At 34.2% G+C, this 25,495-nt stretch overlaps 1 protein-coding gene across 1 annotated transcript; it reads left to right on the forward strand.

Annotated features, from left to right (window-relative positions):
* The first annotated feature begins 3,094 nt into the window (after positions 1 to 3,094).
* HTR1F (5-hydroxytryptamine receptor 1F) lies at positions 3,095 to 22,356 on the forward strand. Its single transcript, XM_053706031.1, has 2 exons — positions 3,095 to 3,100; positions 19,761 to 22,356. Exon 2 carries the CDS (start codon positions 19,801 to 19,803, stop codon positions 20,890 to 20,892), a length of 1,092 nt encoding a protein of 363 aa, XP_053562006.1. The 5' UTR covers positions 3,095 to 3,100; positions 19,761 to 19,800; the 3' UTR covers positions 20,893 to 22,356.
* Positions 22,357 to 25,495: the final 3,139 nt, after the last annotated feature.

Genomic DNA, 25,495 nt, shown 5'->3' on the forward strand with positions numbered 1-25,495 from the left:
AAAAGGTTTGTTTATCATCAACGAGCTAATATTCGTGTTGCAGGTGATAGTATCTGGGTCTCTACCCGACATATCCGCTTACATCAACTTTGTTACAACTTAAGACCTCGGTATATTGGTCCTTATAATGTCCTCAAAAGACTTTCTCTTCTTGCTTACAAAGTGGACTTGCTCAGAGCCCTGCACATCCACCCTGTCTTCCATGTCTCACTCCTCAAGCCCTACGTCACAAATAGATATACTCAACTCAGACCTCCACCTCCTCTGCTATTCGTTCATGGTGAACCAGAGTATGAAATCGTTAAGATCCTGGACTCCAGCTATAAGCGAAGACAGCTTCAATACCTGGTGCACTGGAATCGTTTCTGGGTCCCTGCCCACGATATGCATGTTCCTTCCCTGTTCTCCAAGTTTCATCTTGCTTACTCCTCCAAGCAGGCTCTTGGTTCCCGGAGGTAACCCTTGAGAGGGGGGCTGTGTCACACCACTCCTCAGCGCTCCTCGGCTCCTCTCGCCACCCCCTCCTGTTACTATGGCCATTGCCATGGATGCGGTGGTTCCTGTCCTCTTAGTGTGAATCTGCACCTATGTAAGTACCTGTGTTACTTACCTTCAGTGCCCAAGTATCGGTTAGTCCTGTGCTTCCCTGGGTGCTATTATTCTGAACTGCTGTTACTTTGATTGCTTGATTGTTACCGAACTCTGCTTGTCTGACCACTCTGCTGCTTAATCCTTGAATTGCTGGATTGCCTTATTGTTACTGAACTCTGCTTGTCTGACCACTCTGCTGCTTAACCCTTGAATTGATGGATTATCTTATTGTTACTGAACTCTGTTTATCTGACCATTCTACTGGTTTACCCCTGAACTGCTAAACTGCTGGATTACCTTTTGTTGCCGACCTCTGCCTGTTCTTGACCATTCTATTGGTTAACCCCTGAACTGCTAAACTGCTGGATTACCTTTTGTTGATGACCTCTGCCTGTTCCTGACCATTCTACTGGCTTACCCCTGAACTGCTAAACTGCTGGATTGCCTTTCTGTTGCCGAACTCTGCCTGTCTCTGACCATTCTCTGCCTTAATCTTTTTGCCATGAAGGACTGCCCTGTCTACCGTGAGTGCTGCTTACCTCATTTCTTAAACTCCCTTTGTTCTGGGATATTTTCATATCCTTCCACTTGACGCCGGGATAAGAAGACTACTGGCCAAGTTTGGTCTGATAGGGAAGTATCCCACAAGCATTACAAGTGGGGGGTGGAGATTTTTGAAGAAGTGTGCAAAATAATATCTAATTTGTATGTATATACAGTATGCATGTGTGTGTGTGTGTGTGTGTGTGTGTGTGTGTGTGTGTGTGTGTGTGTGTGTGTATGTATGTATGTGTATATATATATATATATATATATATATATGCACACAATATAAAGTATATATTTTTATGGGGTTATGGTTAGCATTGGATATTAAAGGGTTAGAAATCTATGTCTAAAAATACTTCTTTAAAATACATAATAATAATTAGAAATATACATAAAATAAAACATACCTAGTTTGACAATGAATTTAAGCTTCTAAATATATAAAACAATAGTTTATATCTTTTATAAAACAAGTTGCAACGGCCGCCCATAAAAGTAGGCAGAGCAATATTAAAATATATGGCCATGCAACATCCAATCACTACGTAGTTGTGCCCACTTATTTAGAATATTTATCATCTGTTATGTATGACCCCATTGCATGCGCACTTGTGGGTAAAACGCTAATTCGACATCTTTGTTAATCCTAAGAATGTGTAGTTTTGCTCGTCAGCCATGGGGTGGTTATAATACCTAAATCTGATTAGAGGCTGATGATCCATGTCATCCTCTAACTCTGATGCCACTGCATCAACTGAACCCACTCCATGTTCTGTGCTCTGGTGCGCCCCTCCCTCCTCCCACCTCGGGTGATGACGCGCCTACCCTGGAGTCATCCGAAGCACTATACGCATGTGTGAATTAATATCTATTAAAACTGCGCATGCGGGCTGCCATGATTGTTCTACTCAGGTAGAACCCTGTAATAAGCTGGGCATAATGAGAAAACCGAGGGGTTGGGCAGCAATAAGATTTTCTTATGGAAAATACAGGAGAACTAAAAATAAAAACGCAATACGTTATTTGCTTTTTTTAAATGTGTTTCACAATGTTTTTAATGCTGTAAAAAAAATTTGGGTTAACTATTTCTTTAAGTCTGGACTGTTTAAAAAGATAACACAGACAGGAGAATTTGTGGTCAGAGCAAAAGTCAATTTTATTCCATTTTATCCTTATTTCATTATAAATTGCTTTCTAGTTGTTAAATTGTCAACAGACGACATCCTATAAGATTAATAAGAGTATTTACCATAGATAAGGTTTGACAAAAAGAAATGGGTGTGCAATTATGTCAAGAACAGAGAACCAAGAGTAAAGAAATGTGTTAAATGTGTTTGAAAGATAATACGAAGAGTAAGACAAGCTTGTGACACAAAAGATAAAATGTGTAAAATAAAATAGATTGGTCTATTTCATAAAATACTAATTCTCTAGACAGTGAGCAATGTTGAAATTATAAAATATTTAAAGGGAATGGAGATTAGGAGCATAATAAATTGAAATGAAAAGAAACAAAAAATGCTCAAGAGTACAGAAAATATAATATGCATTTAACTTTGAGTGCCAGTAACTTTGACAGGCTCGTCACTGCTTAGTTCAGTGACAACTGCTACATTACTGCAGACAAGATCAGCTTTCCTTTCCTTGATAGATAGTCTGGGTACATTTCACTCCTCATTATTAAAACTATAGGCTAAAATACAAGATAATGTTATGGGGGTTTATCCCATATTGAATAGTGAACAGAATACAAGAACACCAGGAGTTATCATATGAATCACAAGGTAGGTGGAAGTTTTTTTAATTTAGTGGTCGTGCTGATTTATCCTTGTTGCCTGTGCAAGGAATACTTCTGTTTGCTCCAGCTGTCTAATCAAAACCTTGTGTTGTATTATTTGACCTTGACTTTGGACTGGTAAACTGTTTGTCTAGACCCTTCTGTACTCTACATAAACTGTGGGTAAGCAAAGGTTACTCTCCTGAATTACTTTCTGTCAAGGGCTTAACTAGAACTCACTGGGCCCCAGGGCGAAGGTTATAGCTGGACCCCCATTTTAACAGACATTTCTTGAGGTTTGAAACTAACAGAGGTGGAGCCGACATCCATATAGGACCAAGAGTAGCTGTTTCTCTGTGACTGTGGACCTTGATTAGTCCAGGTGACAGAATATACACTTGCAAAACCTTCCTGATACTGTCAGGTTTTTTGTACAACACTATAGTGGTGATTTTGGAACTGCTGACCCCATATTTGTAAAGGCACATTCATATACTTTTTGTACACTGTGAGGGAGGGCACAAAAAGAGGGCCATAGATAGAGTGTGGAGTCCTGGTCTTACCATGCCATGTTTTCCTGGACACTTATGAGTTACACATGCTGCAGGGTGTGCAGGGAGGAACATGAATAGTGCTTTCCAAGGTCACTATTTGTGTGCTGTCCAGAGGCGCAATGCATGTTCTTCTCTGCACACCTTGCAATATGTGTAACTCATGTGTCCAGGAAAACATGGCTGAGGCCGTAACCCTAGTAGCAATGCCACTACTGATTATAGTGCCATATGGACCCACTAGATGTGTGGGTTCAGTCTCTCTCTCTGAATACTTTACTAATTGGATAGTCCTACACTAGAAAAAAAATTGCAGTGCTTGAGGAAGAAAAAAGCTTTTTTTCAATGAAAGCTATTACTGTTCATAGACACATGGTGAATATCTGTTACATAAACCAGAATTTTAAATAATGAGGTTACCTTGTATCATGACAATGATAACTCAATGTATATAATACAAGCCACTGTCAGCTCTCTGAGCAGATATTCTGTTTACAATTCTAAGGCACTGGGCATATCTAGATATGCTCCACATGCCTTTGCATAGTTAAAAGCTATCAGAAAAAGAATGTATATCTTATGTTTTAGTTTTGTATGTATGTTTTACTTTTGGCTGGAATGTTATATGTTTATACTAATTTGATTGGTTTATTAATTGATAAAATGGGGCTCTTATTAATGGAGTGAAATGTTCTAGAAAAAAACAAGAAAAAAACACTATTTGTATACGAATTCTCAAAGAGTTAAATGGGGTTGATTATTAGTTAAAATAAAAATGTGTTGTAAAAAATGCAAATATTTTTCTTTGGTATCCAAATTAGAAACTGTCAAGTCATGGATAGGGTGTCAACTCAAAATGATATGCACTGAGAATGCTAGTGAACACTGTATACTGTTGTGTGTACATAAAAGCTAAAACAGTAACAGCTTTTTATTATGAGCACTTTGGCTTAGTGTAGTATATTGCAAAAAAATGCTTTCATTTGAAACTGAAATGCACTGATGTGTATTTCAGTCTCAAGCAGAATGTTCCATTAATGACACTCAGTAGAATTTAATAGCCTTGAGTAGTTATTTAAAAGTCATGTAAATTAACTAGAACAGAACAGGTGTACAGGATTATTGTGTATCTGAATAGCTCAGAGCAAAATAAAAACATAGGCTTAAATAGAGCACGTCTGAGTTATAGAGCTTTGGGATTATGTTGGTTTGATTTAGTATTTTAAAAGAAAAAAAAGTTAAGATTTAGTAATTGCAAAAGAACAATCCCTTTGGGGTATGAGTAGGATATTACTAGCATAAAAGAAATTAAATTAAAAAATAAAATCCGTTAGCTTAAAAATATCCCAGATATACTAGTTGAAAGAAGCAATCAAAATGTTTTGCTGAATGAGTTTTTAATACATGTAAAATGAATATTAAAAATGTAGCAATGTTCAGCAGATATCCTAGAGCTTTAATAACTATGATTTAATAAGATCATTATTAATTATAAATAGTATAAAAATGATAAAGGACAGGTATTATTTGTAGCACCTAAAGCCCTCTTAACAGTCTATCTATGTTCAAGACAGTAGTTAAAGGGACACCGAACCCAAATTTTTTATTTAATGATTCATATAGAGCATGCAATTTTAAGCAACTTTCTAATTTACTCCTATTATCAATTTTTCTTTGTTCTCTTGCTATCTTTATTTGAAAAAGAAGGCATCTAATCTAAGGAGCCAGACAATTTTTGGTTTAGGACGCTGGACAGCACTTGTTTATTGGTGGGTGAATTTATCCACCGATCTGCAACTGCAAGAACAACTCAGGTTGTTCACCAAAAATGGGCCAGCATCTAAACGTACATTCTTGCTTTTCAAATAAAGACACCAAGAGAATGAAGAAAATTTGATAATGGGAGTAAATTAGAAAGTTGATTACAATTGCATGCTCTATCTGAATCACAAAAGATAAAAGTTTGGTTCAGTGTCCCTTTAAAGTAAGCACCTTGTAATTATAACTTACTTCTGTTGTCTTGCTATACAACAATGTATCTGTCAAAATATAAAGATTTTTAAAAGAAATCTTTGCTGCAATTCTTTTTCGATAGCCAAACTCCATCCAACACTTGTCTCCATAGGAGAAGCCAATTGGGGTGTGTCTGCAGCTTACAATAATCAAAAATAATAAAAAAATTATTTATAACTAAACCTTTTATATTAAAAGTTATGTGTTGTTCTCATGTGCAACACATAACAGCGCTAAAAAATTGTGCAACTTGAGAGTGAGACCTGAAGTAAAGTGTGCTAGAAGAAAAGTATCACAAAACATATTAAAGTATTGCACTTATATATACATATTAAATGTAAGTGTATTAGTAAAATAAATGTATAAGATATATTTTAAAGGGCTATGGTAGATGTCAAGGTGTGGTGGCAACAAACATTTGTCTTGTGTCATTGGCTCAGCAGATGTGTTTAGCTAGCTCCCAGCAGTGCATTGCTGTTCTGGAATCAATTTTTATTATGTGTTTAATCACTATATGCAAGAAATAGAGCAAGAATAAAATTGCCCTAACATATTAAACTATTTTCTTTAGGCACTTTTTTAAGCATCATGTTTCTTATTATCTCCCTTACTCTCAAGCCCATAATTGGCATAGGAAGAATATCTTTACAATAAATACCAATATAACCAAGCAAGTGTTAAATTATTAACCCTTCAGCCTCTGTATAGCAGGACACCACAAAACACCCTAGTTTAAATAGAAGTTACACAGTGCGAAATTAAACAGTGATATAACCTCAATATCTTTAACCTGCTAATTGCAGTCTAGGGGCTGCTCAGAACAATATATGCAGATATGTTGAGGACTTTCTTAGAATTAGTACAAGAGAAAAGGGTGCTTTGCAGCAGAAACTTGAGATTTTAAGAGATATACCAGTAAATCCCAATAATGCATATAATTTCCAAACTCTTAAAATATGTATTAAGAATAATTAATAAAATGAAATAGCAGCAACATATGACATATACTCAAAATTAATCAGGGACGTCTCCCTTAAATTCGCTAGTTTAAAAGTTCCAAATGTAAAAAGTTAAAAAGCCACCTTATCCAGACAAGTCCTTATTAAAGATTTTGTAGACAATATGACTTAAAGGGACACTGAACCCAAATGTTTTCTTTTGTGATTCAGATAGAGCATGACATTTTAAGCAACTTTCTAATTTACTCCTATTATCAAATTTTCTTCATTCTCTTGGTATCTTTAGTTGAAATGCAAAAATGTAAGTTTAGATGCCAGCACATTTTTGGTGAACAACCTGAGTTGTCCTTGCTGATTGGTGGATAAATTCATCCACCAATAAAAAAGTGCTGTCCAGAGTTCTGAACGTAAAAAAAAGCTTAGATTCCTTCTTTTTCAAATAAAGATAGCAAGAGAACAAAGAATAATTGATAATAGGAGTAAATTAGAAAGTTGCTTAAAATTGCATACTCTATCTGAATTAAGAAAGAAAAAAGTTCAGTGTCCCTTTAATTTGCCAAAAAACTTATAACGCTGTATCAGCGTAATTGCACAGTTGCAGTGTTTCACTGTCCCAATATTCTCCTACCAGCTATTTACTGGATTTTAGAAGCAGAGCCACATCGGCTAAACATGGTAATAAAAACAGCTTTAACGTTACCTTACCACGATATATATCATACCACGCCAAGACTGCAATCCCTCCTTGGAAGGTAAAAACGAGCAGCTCCTCACAGCATTGTACACTCTTTGAGAAGGGATTTCCTGTTGCTCCATTTGAGTCACCTGCATGTGTGATTGGTAATGCGGTTGACCATCTGACCTGTAGATGTCCTCTGATTGGTCCAAAGTCACTCTTTTAGTTTAAGGCTTCTATTTTAATGTTGTATGTCACAGACTTGACAGATATTAAGTTGCAATTGTCACAGTGGCACCCCACAGTCCTCAACATGTTTTGCCCATTTTGTAGGACTTTATCAAGATGTTATAATGAAATTATTTACCCTTCAGCCTCTGTATAGCAGGGCACCACAATAGTAGTATATATCGTTTATATAGATATTACACAGTCCAAAATTAAACAGTGATATAATCTCAATATCTTTAACCTGCTATTTGCAGTCTTGGGGCTGCTCAGAACAATATATGCATATATGTTGAGGACTTTCTTAGACACTATTGAAAGTTTTACAAGTGGGTGGCATTTTATTAGGTAACTATTCGTGTTTTATCTTTGCCGATGCAGTGATTGCTGGCAATAGGTTGATAGACCCAGAAATGCCTCAGTAAATCTGGATTTGTAGTATGTTCTGTAAATTCCCTGCCTAATAAAAGACTGATGTGTTTAGCCCCTGCTAAGCAAAGCCTCAGTATATACATGGGGAAAATTACACATTGTCTAACACTATTGAGATGCCTTTTTTCCTCATCTCTTGTCTCCTACACTCCCTGGTATTATATATCACATATCATGGCTTTCCCTTACCTGACACCTGACCTGACACTGCTAAACTTCGGTGTAACCCAGGGATTTTTATACCTGTCCTTGGACCTCCCCAACAGGCCAGATTTTCAGGATTATCTTTGGTGAGAGTAGGTTAATTTTTATTAATCACCTGATTATTTCACCTGTGCTCCAGTTCAAATATCCTGAAAATCTGACTTGTTAGGGAACAGTGTAACAGAAGACCACTGATACAGAAAACTGCAGAAAAAAACTTGTACACAATGAGACTAATGTTACAGGATCTTCTGGGGTGGGAGTATTGCACTGCACACAGTATTCATAAACTATATACATGCTGAATTGAACAAAGGACAGTCTTAACAGACAGGGATAAGAAGCCAAAAAACATGACTGACCTGGGGAAAACATGACAGGGGAAAACTATGCACACACCTTGACATATTAAATATCCATTTTAAACAATGTTAGTGTGTGAAGAATAAAAGTATTTTAGTATTTCTTAACGGACCTTGGTTTTTGTGCAGTTGTCTTAGCACGAGAGTGAAAGCCAGAAGAGGCTTATGTAGTGCACCCCATACAAGTCTATGGGGAAACGGGCTTATTTCAGGCTTGCTATCTGACATTCAGATGTAAGCGTAATTAAATATTTTGCTCTTGTGCTACCTTTTTACTTTCAACTTGTAATATGAGCGCAAAAATAGGAGCCCTATTGATTTAACTTGAGACAGCATAAACAAACAGGAGCAATCAGTAGTCTGTTAACGAGCATATACATCTGACCCTTTGGGTCTTGGTTAGGAAGTAAACTATAGTTAGTAAAACTATACACTGTTAAGAAAACACTCCTAAATGGGCTATATAAATGGATCATCTACAAAATATTTATGCAAAGTAAAATCTAGTGTATGTCCCTTTAATGGTTTTCAGGCCATAATAGCACAGGTACAGGGTACATCAATGGTCCTTAACGGGTTAATATTATGTCACATATTAGAAAAAAAACATATGATGAGGTAAGTAATATTCATGTTACCACATCTGCTTCTAACATTATCACATGCACATCTCAGCTCAGGCTCATTTATTGTGGCATACTTGGGTATAGTGCAATTTAAATGGCACATATTCCCATGTAATATTTTCCTTGTGAAGTGGCTCTATATCTCTACATATCTCTGTGACACAATTTCACAGTAATATACACTGTACCTGGCACGTTCCTTGTGACACACTTTATATTTCTCAACTCCAGTCATCAAATGTCACTAAATGTCCAGATTCTAAGTATTTATTTCCCTGTGTACAGGTGAGACAGTCACAATGAGTGATCACATGACCAGCCCAGACAGGGAAATACAATCTGGTCTGTTAGAGCTGCTTGTGGGTAAAATTTTGAAACACTGATTTATCTGATACATTGAATGTTTACCTTTTCTGCATCAGGGCAAAACCATAATGAAAATGTTGAAGTACCTGTTGCCTAAGCTTCAGATACCCCCAGTGGAAAATGTACCATGTGCTGAGAAACAAGGATATAGTACACAAGACACATGCACATTCTAGAGCCTACCTACCTGCTTTTCAGTAATGAATACCAAGAGAAGGATGTAAATTTGTAAATAAATTGGATCTTTTTTTTTAACTTCTACACGCTATCTGAATCATGAAAGAAAAATTTGGAAAACATACTGTTGAAGTCAGTGATGCTTTCAGTATTGAGATAAATGGAAGATATTATTAATAGTGTCTTTGTTATTCCACTATACAACCAAACTTGAACCAAAAAACCTAGAGAAAATGGTTTAAGATAATTATAGAGACAACAAAGAAAGCGTGGTTGCGCCTGTATCTATTAACCTTTAGATGAGATAATAGAAAAGTCTAAAAGTGGATACAACAGTTCTAAAATTTATTCGAACCCTAATGTATAGTAGTATGAATAAATGTATATTAAAACTTCATGAGTGACTATGCAAAGATATGGTTAAATCAATATAATATTTATTCGATAAAATGTACCTCAAATGTGATAAAATATAAATACATGCATAAATAAATAAATCATATAAAGACTGGCCAGTCTGACAAAAACTCAATACTATAAATCTATCTAATAAATAATTTTTTTTTATTTTTAAATATATCTTATTTTTTAAAAAAAGAGTCAGTATATTGCATCAGTAACCAACAGGGAACCATTCGAGCAATATCCAACACTGATTCATAAATAAATATATTTACAAATTTAAAAAAAAAAAAAAATGAATAAATAGTATTTTCAAACTAATAACAATAAAAAAATGATGCACTATAGAAATATATAAAAACAATCATTAAAAGGGCAGGCTATTATTCGTTATTAATACTTTTTCCAGATATGGGTATCTAGAACACTTTGTGGCAATTATATTAGTGAGAAATAAATGGATCCATATGACTTTGAAATAAGGGAAGGCAAAGAGTTTTTCCAATCATTAAGTTTCCTCAATATGTTAAGTCTCAAAAATGTTCTTCAGCAAATACCGGTAAGTGCTATTTTTAAAGTCTATTTTATCAAAATAGAGTCAATGTAGTTTGTTGTAGTTTTGTTTTAACAGAGTCTTACTTGTTGTCTTTTGTTTATGGGAGAAAGACAATTAATCCTGGATTCACATAGGCTCCAATGTGTCCTCTGTGTCTTTGTCTGTTCAAGCGTATTTTTCACGCCTGTCAGAGATGAGCTCAAGCTGCAATCAGGTTGGTTTTTCACAATATTCGGTCACCTGTCACAACAGTGACTCTAATCCCAGGACAGATGGTTTCTTCAGGCTCCGTCATCAAAATTGGATTGGAAAAGCAGAGTTCTAAACGCTACGCGTTTCAGCTGCTACTGCAGCCTTTTTCAAGCGATATGGAGTTCCTTCTCTCTTTGCTTTAATTTATTCAAAGCCAGAACCTCTCTGATTGGATAGTTCACTAATTATTTAATTGTATGCCCCGTAGTGCTTTTTCTTACTGCCAGTTACTCTGTGTTTAACACTATCTGGAAGATCCTTCACTATGTATCAGAAAGATTTTTAACAATATCTAAAGAAGCTGCATATTATTAACAATTAAACTTTCTAAAGAGTTAAACATTATCAATTGCTAAAAAATATCACAAGTGAGATCGTTTTTCCTAGTTCGTTTTTACTAGGGGAACAAACATAAATTTAGTCCTGCATATGAAACAAAACATTCTATGAAATTTCTGGTGAATATATTCATAATCTTTAATTCTAACACTATACAGATGTCTGAAATGTGAAAAATAGGGAAAAAATTGAAAAGTAAAAAACCGGAATAAAGTTAAAAGGAAAATATAAAATTATAGCAGAATATATGGCAGGTTACAGGGAGAGTTTGAACTCGTGGCCTATATGGATGGTGGGAGAACGTCTTAACCACTAGGCTAAAGTTAAGGCTATTTGGAATCAAAGTAGTTATTCCATTTAAGCTCTATTTTGTGTTCATAGTGTCATTTTATTTGTCCAACTGAATAAAAATCTTATTTTAACTTCCAGGTTGGGTTTGAACTCATAGCCTTTCGGTTCAAAGGAAACTGTTCTAACCACTAGACTATAGTGGTAATTACTATGGTTAAGGTTGATTTTATAGACTTATTATTGCAGTTATTTATCTCGTTTTTCTATTTTTGGTCGAAATAAATTTTAGATTTATACACATGTCTGGAGAGTTGGAAGAGAAGTATAATATAAAGAAAAAAATATATATATCTATATAGCAGGTTACAGGGAGGGTTTGAACTCGTGGCCTATTTTGTTAATGGGAGAACGTCTTAACCCCTTGGCTGTAGTTACAGCTGTTTAGAAATAGAGTAATTTTATCTTTAAACTCTATTTCATATTTATAGTATAATCTATTCATTTGTCTTACTGGACAAAAGTCATATTTACACTTCCATGTCGGATCTGAACCTGTAGCCTTTTGGTCCAAGGGAACCTGTCCTAACCACTGGACTGTAGTTGTAATTAGAATATTAAAATAATTTTTGTAAATAGACTTAATGTTGCAGTTTTACCTGCTTATTCTACTACATCACTATCTCAGAGTTTTCTATTCTAGCAAAAAATTCTTTTTGTGTAACAATCTAAAAATATTTTATGAAATTTAGTATAATATTAGAATATAGAAATCTGAGAGTTTAAAAAATACTAATAAATTATTTTTGGTAGATTATTCTTGAAAGACATGTACACTAATTTATACAATTTTATTATAAAACTGTATAAACAATAAATTTGAAAATTAAAAAGTTGCATATTAAAAAAATTGCATATTAAAAAATTAAAAAATTAATTAAAAACACAATTAAAAAACACAATTAAAATTTTTTTTGTTATTGTAAAAAAGGGGTAAGATGAAAATCTATATTTAATCCCTTTGGGTGCTTAGTCTCTAATTCGTAGATCCATTTATATTCCAATTTTAACAGTTCTGTTTGTATATCACCCCCCCTCCAATCTGGATTTACTTTATCTATGGCTATGTACTTAAAATGCTTTAAATTACAATTATTACATGTTAAAAAATGTTTAGGCACAGGGAGATCTTCGTTTCTTTTCTCTGTCGCATTTTCTATTGATAGAATATGCTCCCTAACTCTTTCCCTAACGGGTCTCGTGGACTCTCCTACATATTGTTTTCCACATTTGCAATTAATAAGGTAAATAATATTTTTATCTGTACATCTTATTAGGGTTTTGATTTCATATTCTTTTTTTGTCACATTCGAGAAAAATTTTTTACTTTTCTCTGAGTGCCTGCAGGCTTTACATGCCAAACATGGATAAAAACCTTTAAGATCATTTCCTAGCAAATCTTTATCATTTCTTTTGTTTTTATGTCTTTTTAGATCGGTTGGTGCTAGCCTGTTCTTTAAATTGTTGGCCTTTCTGTAGACTATATTTGGGGCTTCGCCTATTATCCCTTTGAGTTTCTCATCTAATTTTAAAATGTTCCAATGTTTTTTGATAATCCGTTCCAATTTTTTATGATTATTGTTATATTGAGTTACTAATGGTATAAATGGCTTTTCATCTTTTTTCTTTTTTTTTTTAAACCCATGTATAATATCCTTTCTACTGATCTCTTGTACTCTAGTTATCTCTTTCTCAATAGCAGCATTCTCATAACCTCTTTCGAGAAACTTATTTTTCAGAATATTAGTTTGATCAAGATAGTCTTTATCATTGGAGCAGTTTTTCTTAATACGCAAAATTTGCCCCTTTGGTATATTATTTTTCCATGTTTGTAAATGGCAGCTTTCTGCGTGTATGTAATTATTGCTATCAACAGGTTTGAAATTTGTTTTCGTATTAATTTCATTGTTTTCTATAAAAATTTCCAAATCTAAAAATATTATTTTTTCTTTGCTGATATCGTGTGTAAATTTTAAGTTGATATCATTTTCATTCATTTTCATAAAAAATGATTCAAATTGGGATTTCTCTCCTCTCCATATTATTAAAATGTCATCTATATATCTCTTATAGGAGACCAGGTTCGCTCCAGTATTTATATTTGTTAAAAATTCTGTTTCCCAAAAACCCATAAAAAGGTTTGCATAACTAGGAGCGAACCTGGTCCCCATTGCAGTTCCACATATTTGGTCATAAAAAACATCTTCATAGTTAAAATAATTATGGGTTAAAATAAATTTAATACTCTCCAGAATAAAGTTTCTATGTTGTATAATTAGATCTTTATCATTCTCCAAATAATACTCTACTGCTCTTATGCCATCTATGTGTCTTATGCACGTATATAGTGATGTAACGTCACAAGTTATAAGCCACATATTTTCGTCCCATGTTATTTGTTCTAGTAATTTTATTACACTTGTTGAGTCCTTCAGGTAACTATCTAGATTGGTTACATGTTTCTGTAGGTAAAGGTCAACATATTCAGATAAATTAGAGGTTAGTGACCCTATGCCCGATACTATTGGTCATCCCGGTGGATCTATTATGGATTTATGAATTTTGGGTAGAATATAGAATAAAGGGATTTTAGGAAATTTAGGTAAAAGATATTCAAATTCTTTATCATTTAGGATATCGTTATTTTTTGCTTCAGATAGAATCATTTTCAATTCTAATTTGTAGAAGCTGGTCGGATTTCTTACACATTTTTTATAAGTATTGGTATCCGTTATAAGATCTCTACATATTCTATTGTAGTGTTCCCTGTCCAATAGAACAATCCCCCCCCTTTATCTGCGGGTTTTATTATTATATCCTTATTTTGTTCTAGAACTTCTAGTGCCTTTCTCTCTTTCTTACTTAGGTTAGATTCTTTTTTACTTATTTTTTGATCTTTCATTTTTTTTAAATCATCTAATACTAGTTTTTCAAATGTTTCCAAGTATGGACCTTTTTCATGTTTTGGATAAAATATTGATTTCTTTTTGAGTTCTGAATGTTTAATATTTTTCGTTTGTTGTATGTTTTCTTCTATAATCGTTTTTTCAGCTGGTGTTTTCGAGAAATATCTCTTTAAGGTAAGTGATCTAATATATTTCTGTACGTCTATATAGGTATTAAATTTATTCATACTTGGAAAACATTTGAAATTTATTCATACTTGGAAACATTTGAAAAACTAGTATTAGATGATTTAAAAAAAAATGAAAGATCAAAAAATAAGTAAAAAAGAATCTAACCTAAGTAAGAAAGAGAGAAAGGCACTAGAAGTTCTAGAACAAAATAAGGATATAATAATAAAACCCGCAGATAAAGGGGGGGGGATTGTTCTATTGGACAGGGAACACTACAATAGAATATGTAGAGATCTTATAACGGATACCAATACTTATAAAAAATGTGTAAGAAATCCGACCAGCTTCTACAAATTAGAATTGAAAATGATTCTATCTGAAGCAAAAAATAACGATATCCTAAATGATAAAGAATTTGAATATCTTTTACCTAAATTTCCTAAAATCCCTTTATTCTATATTCTACCCAAAATTCATAAATCCATAATAGATCCACCGGGATGACCAATAGTATCGGGCATAGGGTCACTAACCTCTAATTTATCTGAATATGTTGACCTTTACCTACAGAAACATGTAACCAATCTAGATAGTTACCTGAAGGACTCAACAAGTGTAATAAAATTACTAGAACAAATAACATGGGATGAAAATATGTGGCTTATAACTTGTGACGTTACATCACTATATACGTGCATAAGACACATAGATGGCCTAAGAGCAGTAGAGTATTATTTGGAGAATGATAAAGATCTAATTATACAACATAGAAACTTTATTCTGGAGAGTATTAAATTTATTTTAACCCATAATTATTTTAACTATGAAGATGTTTTTTATGACCAAATATGTGGAACTGCAATGGGGACCAGGTTCGCTCCTAGTTATGCAAACCTTTTTATGGGTTTTTGGGAAACAGAATTTTTAACAAATATAAATACTGGAGCGAACCTGGTCTCCTATAAGAGATATATAGATGACATTTTAATAATATGGAGAGGAGAGAAATCCCAATTTGAATCATTTTTTATGAAAATGAATGAAAATGATATCAACTTAAAATTTACACATGATATCAGCAAAGAAAAAATAATATTTTTAGATTTGGAAATTTTTATAGAAAACAATGAAATTAATACGAAAACACATTTCAAACCTGTTGATAGCAATAATTACATACACGCAGAAAGCTGCCATTTACAAACATGGAAAAATAATATACCAAAGGGGCAAATTTTGCGTATTAAGAAAAACTGCTCCAATGATAAAGACTATCTTGATCAAACTAATATTCTGAAAAATAAGTTTCTCGAAAGAGGTTATGAGAATGCTGCTATTGAGAAAGAGATAACTAGAGTACAAGAGATCAGTAGAAAGGATATTATACATGGGTTTAAAAAAAAAAAAAGAAAAAAGATGAAAAGCCATTTATACCATTAGTAACTCAATATAACAATAATCATAAAAAATTGGAACGGATTATCAAAAAACATTGGAACATTTTAAAATTAGATGAGAAACTCAAAGGGATAATAGGCGAAGCCCCAAATATAGTCTACAGAAAGGCCAACAATTTAAAGAACAGGCTAGCACCAACCGATCTAAAAAGACATAAAAACAAAAGAAATGATAAAGATTTGCTAGGAAATGATCTTAAAGGTTTTTATCCATGTTTGGCATGTAAAGCCTGCAGGCACTCAGAGAAAAGTAAAAAAATTTTCTCGAATGTGACAAAAAAAGAATATGAAATCAAAACCCTAATAAGATGTACAGATAAAAATATTATTTACCTTATTAATTGCAAATGTGGAAAACAATATGTAGGAGAGTCCACGAGACCCGTTAGGGAAAGAGTTAGGGAGCATATTCTATCAATAGAAAATGCGACAGAGAAAAGAAACGAAGATCTCCCTGTGCCTAAACATTTTTTAACATGTAATAATTGTAATTTAAAGCATTTTAAGTACATAGCCATAGATAAAGTAAATCCAGATTGGAGGGGGGGTGATATACAAACAGAACTGTTAAAATTGGAATATAAATGGATCTACGAATTAGAGACTAAGCACCCAAAGGGATTAAATATAGATTTTCATCTTACCCCTTTTTTACAATAACAAAAAAATTTTTAATTGTGTTTTTTAATTGTGTTTTTAATTAATTTTTTAATTTTTTAATATGCAATTTTTTTAATATGCAACTTTTTAATTTTCAAATTTATTGTTTATACAGTTTTATAATAAAATTGTATAAATTAGTGTACATGTCTTTTAAGAATAATCTACCAAAAATAATTTATTAGTATTTTTTAAACTCTCAGATTTCTATATTCTAATATGATACTAAATTTCATAAAATATTTTTAGATTGTTACACAAAAAGAATTTTTTGCTAGAATAGAAAACTCTGAGATAGTGATGTAGTAGAATAAGCAGGTAAAACTGCAACATTAAGTCTATTTACAAAAAGTATTTTAATATTCTAATTACAACTACAGTCCAGTGGTTAGGACAGGTTCCCTTGGACCAAAAGGCTACAGGTTCAGATCCGACATGGAATTGTAAATATGACTTTTGTCCAGTAGGACAAATGAATAGATTATACTATAAATACGAAATAGAGTTTAAAGATAAAATTACTCTAATTCTAAACAGCTGTAACTACAGCCAAGGGGTTAAGACATTCTCCCATTAACAAAATAGGCCACGAGTTCAAACCCTCCCTGTAACCTGCTATATAGATATATATATTTTTTTCTTTATATTATACTTCTCTTCCAACTCTCCAGACATGTGTATAAATCTAAAATTTATTTCGACCAAAAATAGAAAAACGAGATAAATAACTGCAATAATAAGTCTATAAAATCAACCTTAACCATAGTAATTACCACTATAGTCTAGTGGTTAGAACAGTTTCCTTTGAACTGAAAGGCTATGAGTTCAAACCCAACCTGGAAGTTAAAATAAGATTTTTATTCAGTTGGACAAATAAAATGACACTATGAACACAAAATAGAGCTTAAATGGAATAACTACTTTGATTCCAAATAGCCTTAACTTTAGCCTAGTGGTTAAGATGTTCTCCCACCATCCATATAGGCCACGAGTTCAAACTCTCCCTGTAACCTGCCATATATTCTGCTATAATTTTATATTTTCCTTTTAACTTTATTCCGGTTTTTTACTTTTCAATTTTTTCCCTATTTTTCACAATAGCGTAGCGTTTAGAACTCTGCTTTTCCAATCCAATTTTGATGACGGAGCCTGAAGAAACCATCTGTCCTGGGATTAGAGTCACTGTTGTGACAGGTGACCGAATATTGTGAAAAACCAACCTGATTGCAGCTTGAGCTCATCTCTGACAGGCGTGAAAAATACGCTTGAACAGACAAAGACACAGAGGACACATTGGAGCCTATGTGAATCCAGGATTAATTGTCTTTCTCCCATAAACAAAAGACAACAAGTAAGACTCTGTTAAAACAAAACTACAACAAACTACATTGACTCTATTTTGATAAAATAGACTTTAAAAATAGCACTTACCGGTATTTGCTGAAGAACATTTTTGAGACTTAACATATTGAGGAAACTTAATGATTGGAAAAACTCTTTGCCTTCCCTTATTTCAAAGTCATATGGATCCATTTATTTCTCACTAATATAATTGCCACAAAGTGTTCTAGATACCCATATCTGGAAAAAGTATTAATAACGAATAATAGCCTGCCCTTTTAATGATTGTTTTTATATATTTCTATAGTGCATCATTTTTTTTATTGTTATTAGTTTGAAAATACTATTTATTCAGTTTTTTTTTTTTTTTAAATTTGTAAATATATTTATTTTTGAATCAGTGTTGGATATTGCTCGAATGGTTCCCTGTTGGTTACTGATGCAATATACTGACTCTTTTTTAAAAAAATAAGATATATTTAAAAATAAAAATTTTTTTTATTTATTAGATAGATTTATAGTATTGAGTTTTTGTCAGACTGGCCAGTCTTTATATGATTTATTTATTTATGCATGTATTTATATTTTATCACATTTGAGGTACATTTTATCGAATAAATATTATATTGATTTAACCATATCTTTGCATAGTCACTCATGAAGTTTTAATATACATTTATTCATACTACTATACATTAGGGTTCGAATAAATTTTAGCACTGTTGAATCCACTTTTAGACTTTTCTATTATCTCATCTAAAGGTTAATAGATACAGGCGCAACCACGCTTTCTTTGTTGTCTCTATGCTTTCAGTATTGTCCAGACAAGGGATGCCATAGTTTATTTACAAAAAGCTCACATTTTTAATATACAAATGCTAGGGAAATGTATGTCCCTTTACCATTTCTTAAAGTGACAGTATAGTCAAAATTAAACATAAATTAATTGGTTTAAACACCTTTACTTCTATTATCTATTATCCTAGGTGAGCTCAGGAGCGTGCACATGTCTATAGCCATCTGGCCGCAGTGCTTTCAGCAATGTTTATAGCAATGATATTCCTAGTTGCAAACACTGAAGCTAGATAGCTAAAGATATGTGAAAACTCCTGAGAATGAACATGTTATCTGGCTGCAGTGTTTGCAACAATGTTTATTGCAATGGTATTCATAGTTGCAAACATTGATGCTATAAAATGCTTAAGACATAGGCCTCTATTTATCAAAGTCTGGTGGACTTGATCCGACAGTGCGGATCAGGTCCGCCAGACCTCGCTGAATACGGAGAGCAATACGCTCTCCGTATTCAGCTTTGCAACGCCGCCCCCTGCAGAATCGCGGCCGCCAGCAGGGGGGTGTCAATCAACCTGATCGTACTCGATCAGGTTGAATTGTGGCGATGCTGCTCCATAACCTGCTCTGAGCAGGCGGACAGGTTATGGAGCAGCAGTCTTTAGACCGCTGCTTCATAACTGGTGTTTCTGGCGAGCCTGCAGACTCGCCAGAAACACGGGGCCTCAAGATCTATCCGTAGCTTGATAGATAGGCCCCATACTCTTAATCCCATATCAGACTACCTACCTTTCCTCTTCAGCAAAGAATAACAAGACTACAAAGACAATTTAATAATAAATACATTTAATCAGAATTGGGAAAGTTTAATTTGGACTTTTTTTGTCTGATTAATATGACAAATCAGGGCAAATATTAATAGTTGATAAAACAATCATATATATGTCTTCTATATTTTGTATGCAGTTTCTGAGTAATTCTTAAAACACGTTTCCTAAAAACATATTTTTTTGCTTTTTCTTTAGATTCCATCTTTTCCTGGTGAATTTCTCATTTAAAGAAAACATGGATATACAAAATACAACAGAATATAATTGTACTTCAGATCAACTGTCAAAAGGGATTACAAGTAGAATTCTTATATCACTGACGCTGTCTATATTGACATTGGTGACAACTGCAATAAACTCCCTTGTGATTGCTGCAATAATTGTGACCAGAAAACTCCACCATCCTGCTAACTATTTGATATGCTCTCTTGCAGTCACAGATTTCCTTGTTGCAGTACTTGTAATGCCTTTTAGCATCATGTATATTATTAAAGAGACTTGGATTATGGGCCCAGCTGTTTGTGACATTTGGCTAAGTGTTGACATTACTTGCTGCACGTGTTCTATATTGCATCTATCGGCTATTGCACTAGATCGTTACAGAGCAATCACCGACGCTGTGGAGTACGCCAGAAAACGAACACCCCGTCATGCTGCATTCATGATTACAATTGTTTGGGTCATCTCTATTTTCATATCTATGCCAATATTATTTTGGCGCCATCAAGGGAACAACAGAGAAGACGAATGCATCATTAAACACGACCACATTGTTTTTACAATTTACTCAACATTTGGAGCCTTTTATATTCCGTTAGCATTGATACTTATTCTTTATTATAAAATTTATAAAGCTGCAAAATTATTATACCACAAAAGAAACGTAAGCAGGGTTGAAAAGGAGCAAAATGGTCAAGTTCTTTTGGAAGCCTGCGGAAAAAGTTCTACCTTTTGTATCACAGAAAAGTCTTTTTCAGAACATTCCACGGATTTTGATAGAATACACATTACCATAAGAAACCCCAGATTAGAAACCAGGAAGGAAAAAGCATGGAAAAAACAAAAGATATCCAGTACAAGAGAGAAAAAAGCTGCAACAACTTTAGGATTGATTTTAGGAGCGTTCGTTATTTGCTGGTTACCTTTCTTTGTGAAGGAAGTTATTGTTAACATATGTAAGACTTGCTATATCTCGGATGATATGTCTAACTTTCTCACATGGCTTGGATATCTCAATTCCCTAATTAATCCACTCATTTATACCATCTTCAATGAAGACTTTAAAAAAGCATTTCAGAAACTAATCAGATGTCGACATTATCTTTGAGAAAAAAATATATAATATTTTGAATAAGAACCAACAAGAAAGAACCAGTGTTTTCAGTATTATATTAAAAAGTGTAAATGATGCCTCTTAAATAAAATTAAACTGTTATTATTTGAATTTTAAAAAAAAGTTTATTACTGGGAAATAAGATATGTTTATGTGCAAATTTTGTAAGGTTTGCTATCAATATTTTTTCAGCAAAAGTGCATAGTCGTGAGTCTGTAAACAAATGTCTCAAAAACACATATTTACAATATTTACAGGTATGTTGACTATGATATGACTCAGGTGTAGCTCTCCCATGCAGTTTAGTGAATCATATAATGCCTGCCAGTAAATCCCTAACGTGTAATTTGCATGTCCCTCTGGATAAAACTTGTCTTTCTAGAGAGGCTGTATACAACTGTTAGAAACCATTTTTGGTATATAAAGTCTGTTAAAGGGGTTAAACAGGTCTTTGTTTTTGCTAGAGCAGAGGGGAAATTGTGTTGTGGCACAATTATTATCCCATTCTTAAAGGAACTGTAGGCATTGACTTCTTTAAAAAAAAACTAAAAAAAAAACATTGTAATCTATGTTAAAAAGTGTCTGTCAATATTTGACAGGGATTCTTAACATTCGTTTTTTTTACATCCCCATAAATGCTTGTCTTCTTGGTTCACCAGTATCCATCCGCTATTGGCCTAGATTGCAAGTGCAGCACAAATATATTAGTGCTATTGAGCACTCTCCCGACTTGACTACTGTAATAACCTACAAATAGCCTCCCTCTCTCCCACCTCTCCCCTCTTCAATCCATCCTAAATGCCTCTGCTAGGCTAATCCACCTCTCCCGACGCTCTGTATCTGCTGCACTTCTCTGCGAGTCCCTTCACTGGCTACCCATCCACAGTAGAATTAAATTCAAAATTCTCATCCTGACCTACAAAGCCCTTACCAACGCAACACCCTCCGCTACCTGTCCTCACTCATCAACAAATACACTCCAGCCCGCCCCCTAAGATCCAACAATGACCTGCTCCTTGCATCTTCTACCATCACCTCCTCCCATGCTAGGCTACAGGACTTCTCTCATGCGGCACCAACCATCTGGAATGCACTTCCTAGAGCTGTCAAACTCTCCCCTAACCTTTCCTCCTTTAAACGCTCCCTAAAGACCTTTCTGTTCATGGAAGCCTATCTCCAAATCAGTAACAAATTAATTCCACTTGCCTAATTGCTGCCCCCATCTAACTCCACACTAACATCATTCTCACCTTTGCAGTCCCCACCTCCTGTTTCTCAACCTCCTACCCATATAGATTGTAAGTTCCCACAGGAACAGGGCCCTCAATTCCCCCTGTATTTGTTTGTTAAACTTTGTCTGGTGTCTTTTATATTGTACTGTACTTTTATTTTTGTACCCATGGACATCGCTGCGGAATCTGTTGGCGCTTTATAAATAAAGAATAATAATAATAATAACCGCTCAAATTATATCAATATATCTCTTATTCTTGCACTCTTATTACAAGTTCAAAGTTAAATGCTAGCGCTAGAGTGAAAAACTCAGCCGCGCTAACATCCAATAACAAACTCACCTAGTAGACTTCTATGTAATGTGCTAAATAAACTCAGTTCTGGCTTTAACTCGAGCTCTAAGCTATTATATATATATATATATATATATATATGCACACAGTATATATATTAGTATGTATATATCTGCATGTATGTGTACATATGTATGTAAAGAGCACACATACAAATCCACACAGATACAAATGCACCTTTGAGCCCTTCCCAAACCAAAACCTTGTCATATACCCTATGCCTTTAAAGCACTTTTTACACATTCGCTTTATTGAAAGGCATATATTTTATTTTTAATATGTGTTAATATGAGTGAAATACTTTAATTTAATATGTTTTATATGTGTTTGGTCATACTTTTATTGTAGCCCTAATATTTTACTATACATATTCAGTCAAGCTAGCTTTTAGAGCTGGTGTGTGCTCGAGCGCAACACATAACTCACAACTTGTAATTTGATTGCTGTTTAGTGTGACCGCTGGAAATTATTTTTAACCATCCACCAGATCATAGCGCAGGCCTGTACTATTGAAGGTGCATCCTGCGCTATCAATAGCACTCCACTTGTAATCTGGACCTTAGCCTTTTTATTTTCACTCTCTTTTAATCATATGCCATTGTGCACACTCCTGTGTCTCTGCTGAAGCGGCAGTGTGATATCAAAAACGGGTTGAACTAATGACAACAAATAGTACAATGCATTTAAAATATGTCAGTATCTATTGTCCCTTTAAAGAATGAATGATATTCTCAGAGGGAAAAGAGAGCTCAACATTTAGAATGGCAACATGCAAAGTGGGCATTAGCCTTAAAATGATGCAGCATAACTGTAAAAAGCTCATATGAAAATAGCACCTGAACATTTCTGTGTAAAAAGGGAAAATATTTTACCTAAAAATTTCTTCAGCTCACCATAGTAAGTGCTCTGTCAACAGTTAGAGTTTGCTGTAAAGCTGCAAATTGGAAAGAAAAAAAAACAATTACCAAATTTCACATGGGACATGAAACCCACATTTTTTCTTTCATGATTTAGAAAGAGAATGCAATTTTAAACATCTTTCTAATTTACTTATATTATCTAATGTGTTTTATTCTCTTGATATTCTTTGCTGAAAAGCATATCTAGATATGCTCAGTAGCTGCTGATTGGTTGCTGAACATAGAAGCCTTGTGTGATTGGCTCAACATGTGCATTGCATTTTCTTCAACTAAGGATTTCTAAAAAAAATGAAGCAAAATAAATAATAGAAGTAAATTGTAATGTTGTTTAAATTTGTATTCTCTATCTGAATCTTGAAAGAAAGATTTTGGGTTTAGTGGCCCTTTAAATCTCACAGTAAACTTCCTTAAGCTGAATAGGACAAAAACATGACTGCCTGCACATGCCAGATACACACTCCCTTGGAAGTCCTGGGACTAAAGTCTCTTTATAGTGGGGTGCGAATACTTAGGAAAATTTGAGGTAAATATCTTCATTTTTACATAGAGATGTTCAGGTGATATTTTCTAGTCAGCTTTTTACAGCTTTCAAGTGCTCCAACATTTGGGTCTCATGTCCCTTTAATCATAATATTATCTCTAAAAACATGCACTAATGTGAATGACACAAATTTGGCACCAATATTTAAAATGTAAAAACATTCACTTGAGACGTGTTGATCTGTGCCTTTTCCTGTACCAGTATTTTATCAGAAGAATGGCTGGTCTGCCAAATTAGAGCCAAAGCACACAAGAACATTGGTACCTGCTTCAAGCTCACTAAATACTCTACAGTTAAATCCTCTCACATTAATCACAGCAGAAAAAAATAATACTTAGATTTGGGAATAAATAAGAGGGTCTCTAAAAGAAAATGTAACGCAACCACCCTATATTTATGTGACACAAAGGGGCCGATTTATCAAAGTCTGGTGGCCATGATACACTGTATTGTATCATGCCCACCAGACATCACTGAATGCCGACAGCATACACTGTCAGCATTTAACATCGCACAAGCAGTTCTAGTCAGCTGCTTGTGCAATGTCGGCCCCTGCAGATTCACAGCCAATCAGCCGCTAGCAGGGGGTGTCAATCAACCTGATCGTATAGGATCGGGTGGATTGATGTCCGCAACCTCAGAGGCAGCGGACCAGTTAAGGAGCAGCGGTCTTAAGACCGCTGCTTTATAACTGCTGCTTCTGATGAGCCTGAAGGATCACACAGTAAAAAGAGGGGGATCAGGGGCCATTTGGCCCTTGATAAATCGGCTCCATTGTCTCTTATTAAGAAGAAGGTAGTATGGATTTCTAAATGTGATGGATGAAGTGTGGAGTTTATATTCATAAAAGCTGATGGAGAATAAATAAATAAGAAGAAAAACAAACAATAAAGCAAAGTGTTGTTGAGATGTTGTTCAAATTGCTTCAGGGGTACTACTGAGGACTCATTTTTGTATGTTAAAAAATGTTAATTCAAGACCTACTTGTTTTGACATCCAGTTGCACCAAAATAAATGGTACTGCTTGCCTGGTTAAACATCCAACATTACAAGCACAGTGGGAATATAATCCGTGTCTGTGATGCAGGTGTTTCCTCTGTTTGTGGGTAAATATGAGAGAATGCTAATTCAAGGTTCCTAAAATAACTTCCAGTTTCCAAAAGCTTTCTCCTTATTATGAGAGAAATATATTGTATACTAACTTATCCCTCTCCGTAGGACAATAGTCTTTTTGTACAAAAAAAAAACTTGAACATCCCAGCTCGTCTAGTAAGTATAATGTACTGAAGGTGTGTGTATATCTGGTGAGCAAAAGTATACGTTTATAACAGCTGATTCTAAAATTATTGAGTCCAGGTTACTTTTTGGGTGCAAAAGTCAAAAGATTAATAACATAGTTCTGGTGTCTCTTGGTATGCAAGTTGCTCAATGTTCATAGCACTGTAAGTGATGTCACTGCTGTCTTGTTGGCTCTGCGGTGACACCTTCCTCAGAGGTCCATCCTTTGCCATCCCACATCACCCTTTTTTAATTTGTTTGTGGGATGGGAG

The sequence above is a fragment of the Bombina bombina genome, chromosome 3 (assembly GCF_027579735.1).
Source record: "Bombina bombina isolate aBomBom1 chromosome 3, aBomBom1.pri, whole genome shotgun sequence".
Lineage (NCBI taxonomy): Eukaryota > Metazoa > Chordata > Amphibia > Anura > Bombinatoridae > Bombina > Bombina bombina.

Coding starts and splice junctions, on each gene's coding strand:
- HTR1F (XM_053706031.1), top strand. CDS start 19,801: ATGGATATACAAAATACAACAGAATATAATTGTACTTCAGATCAACTG.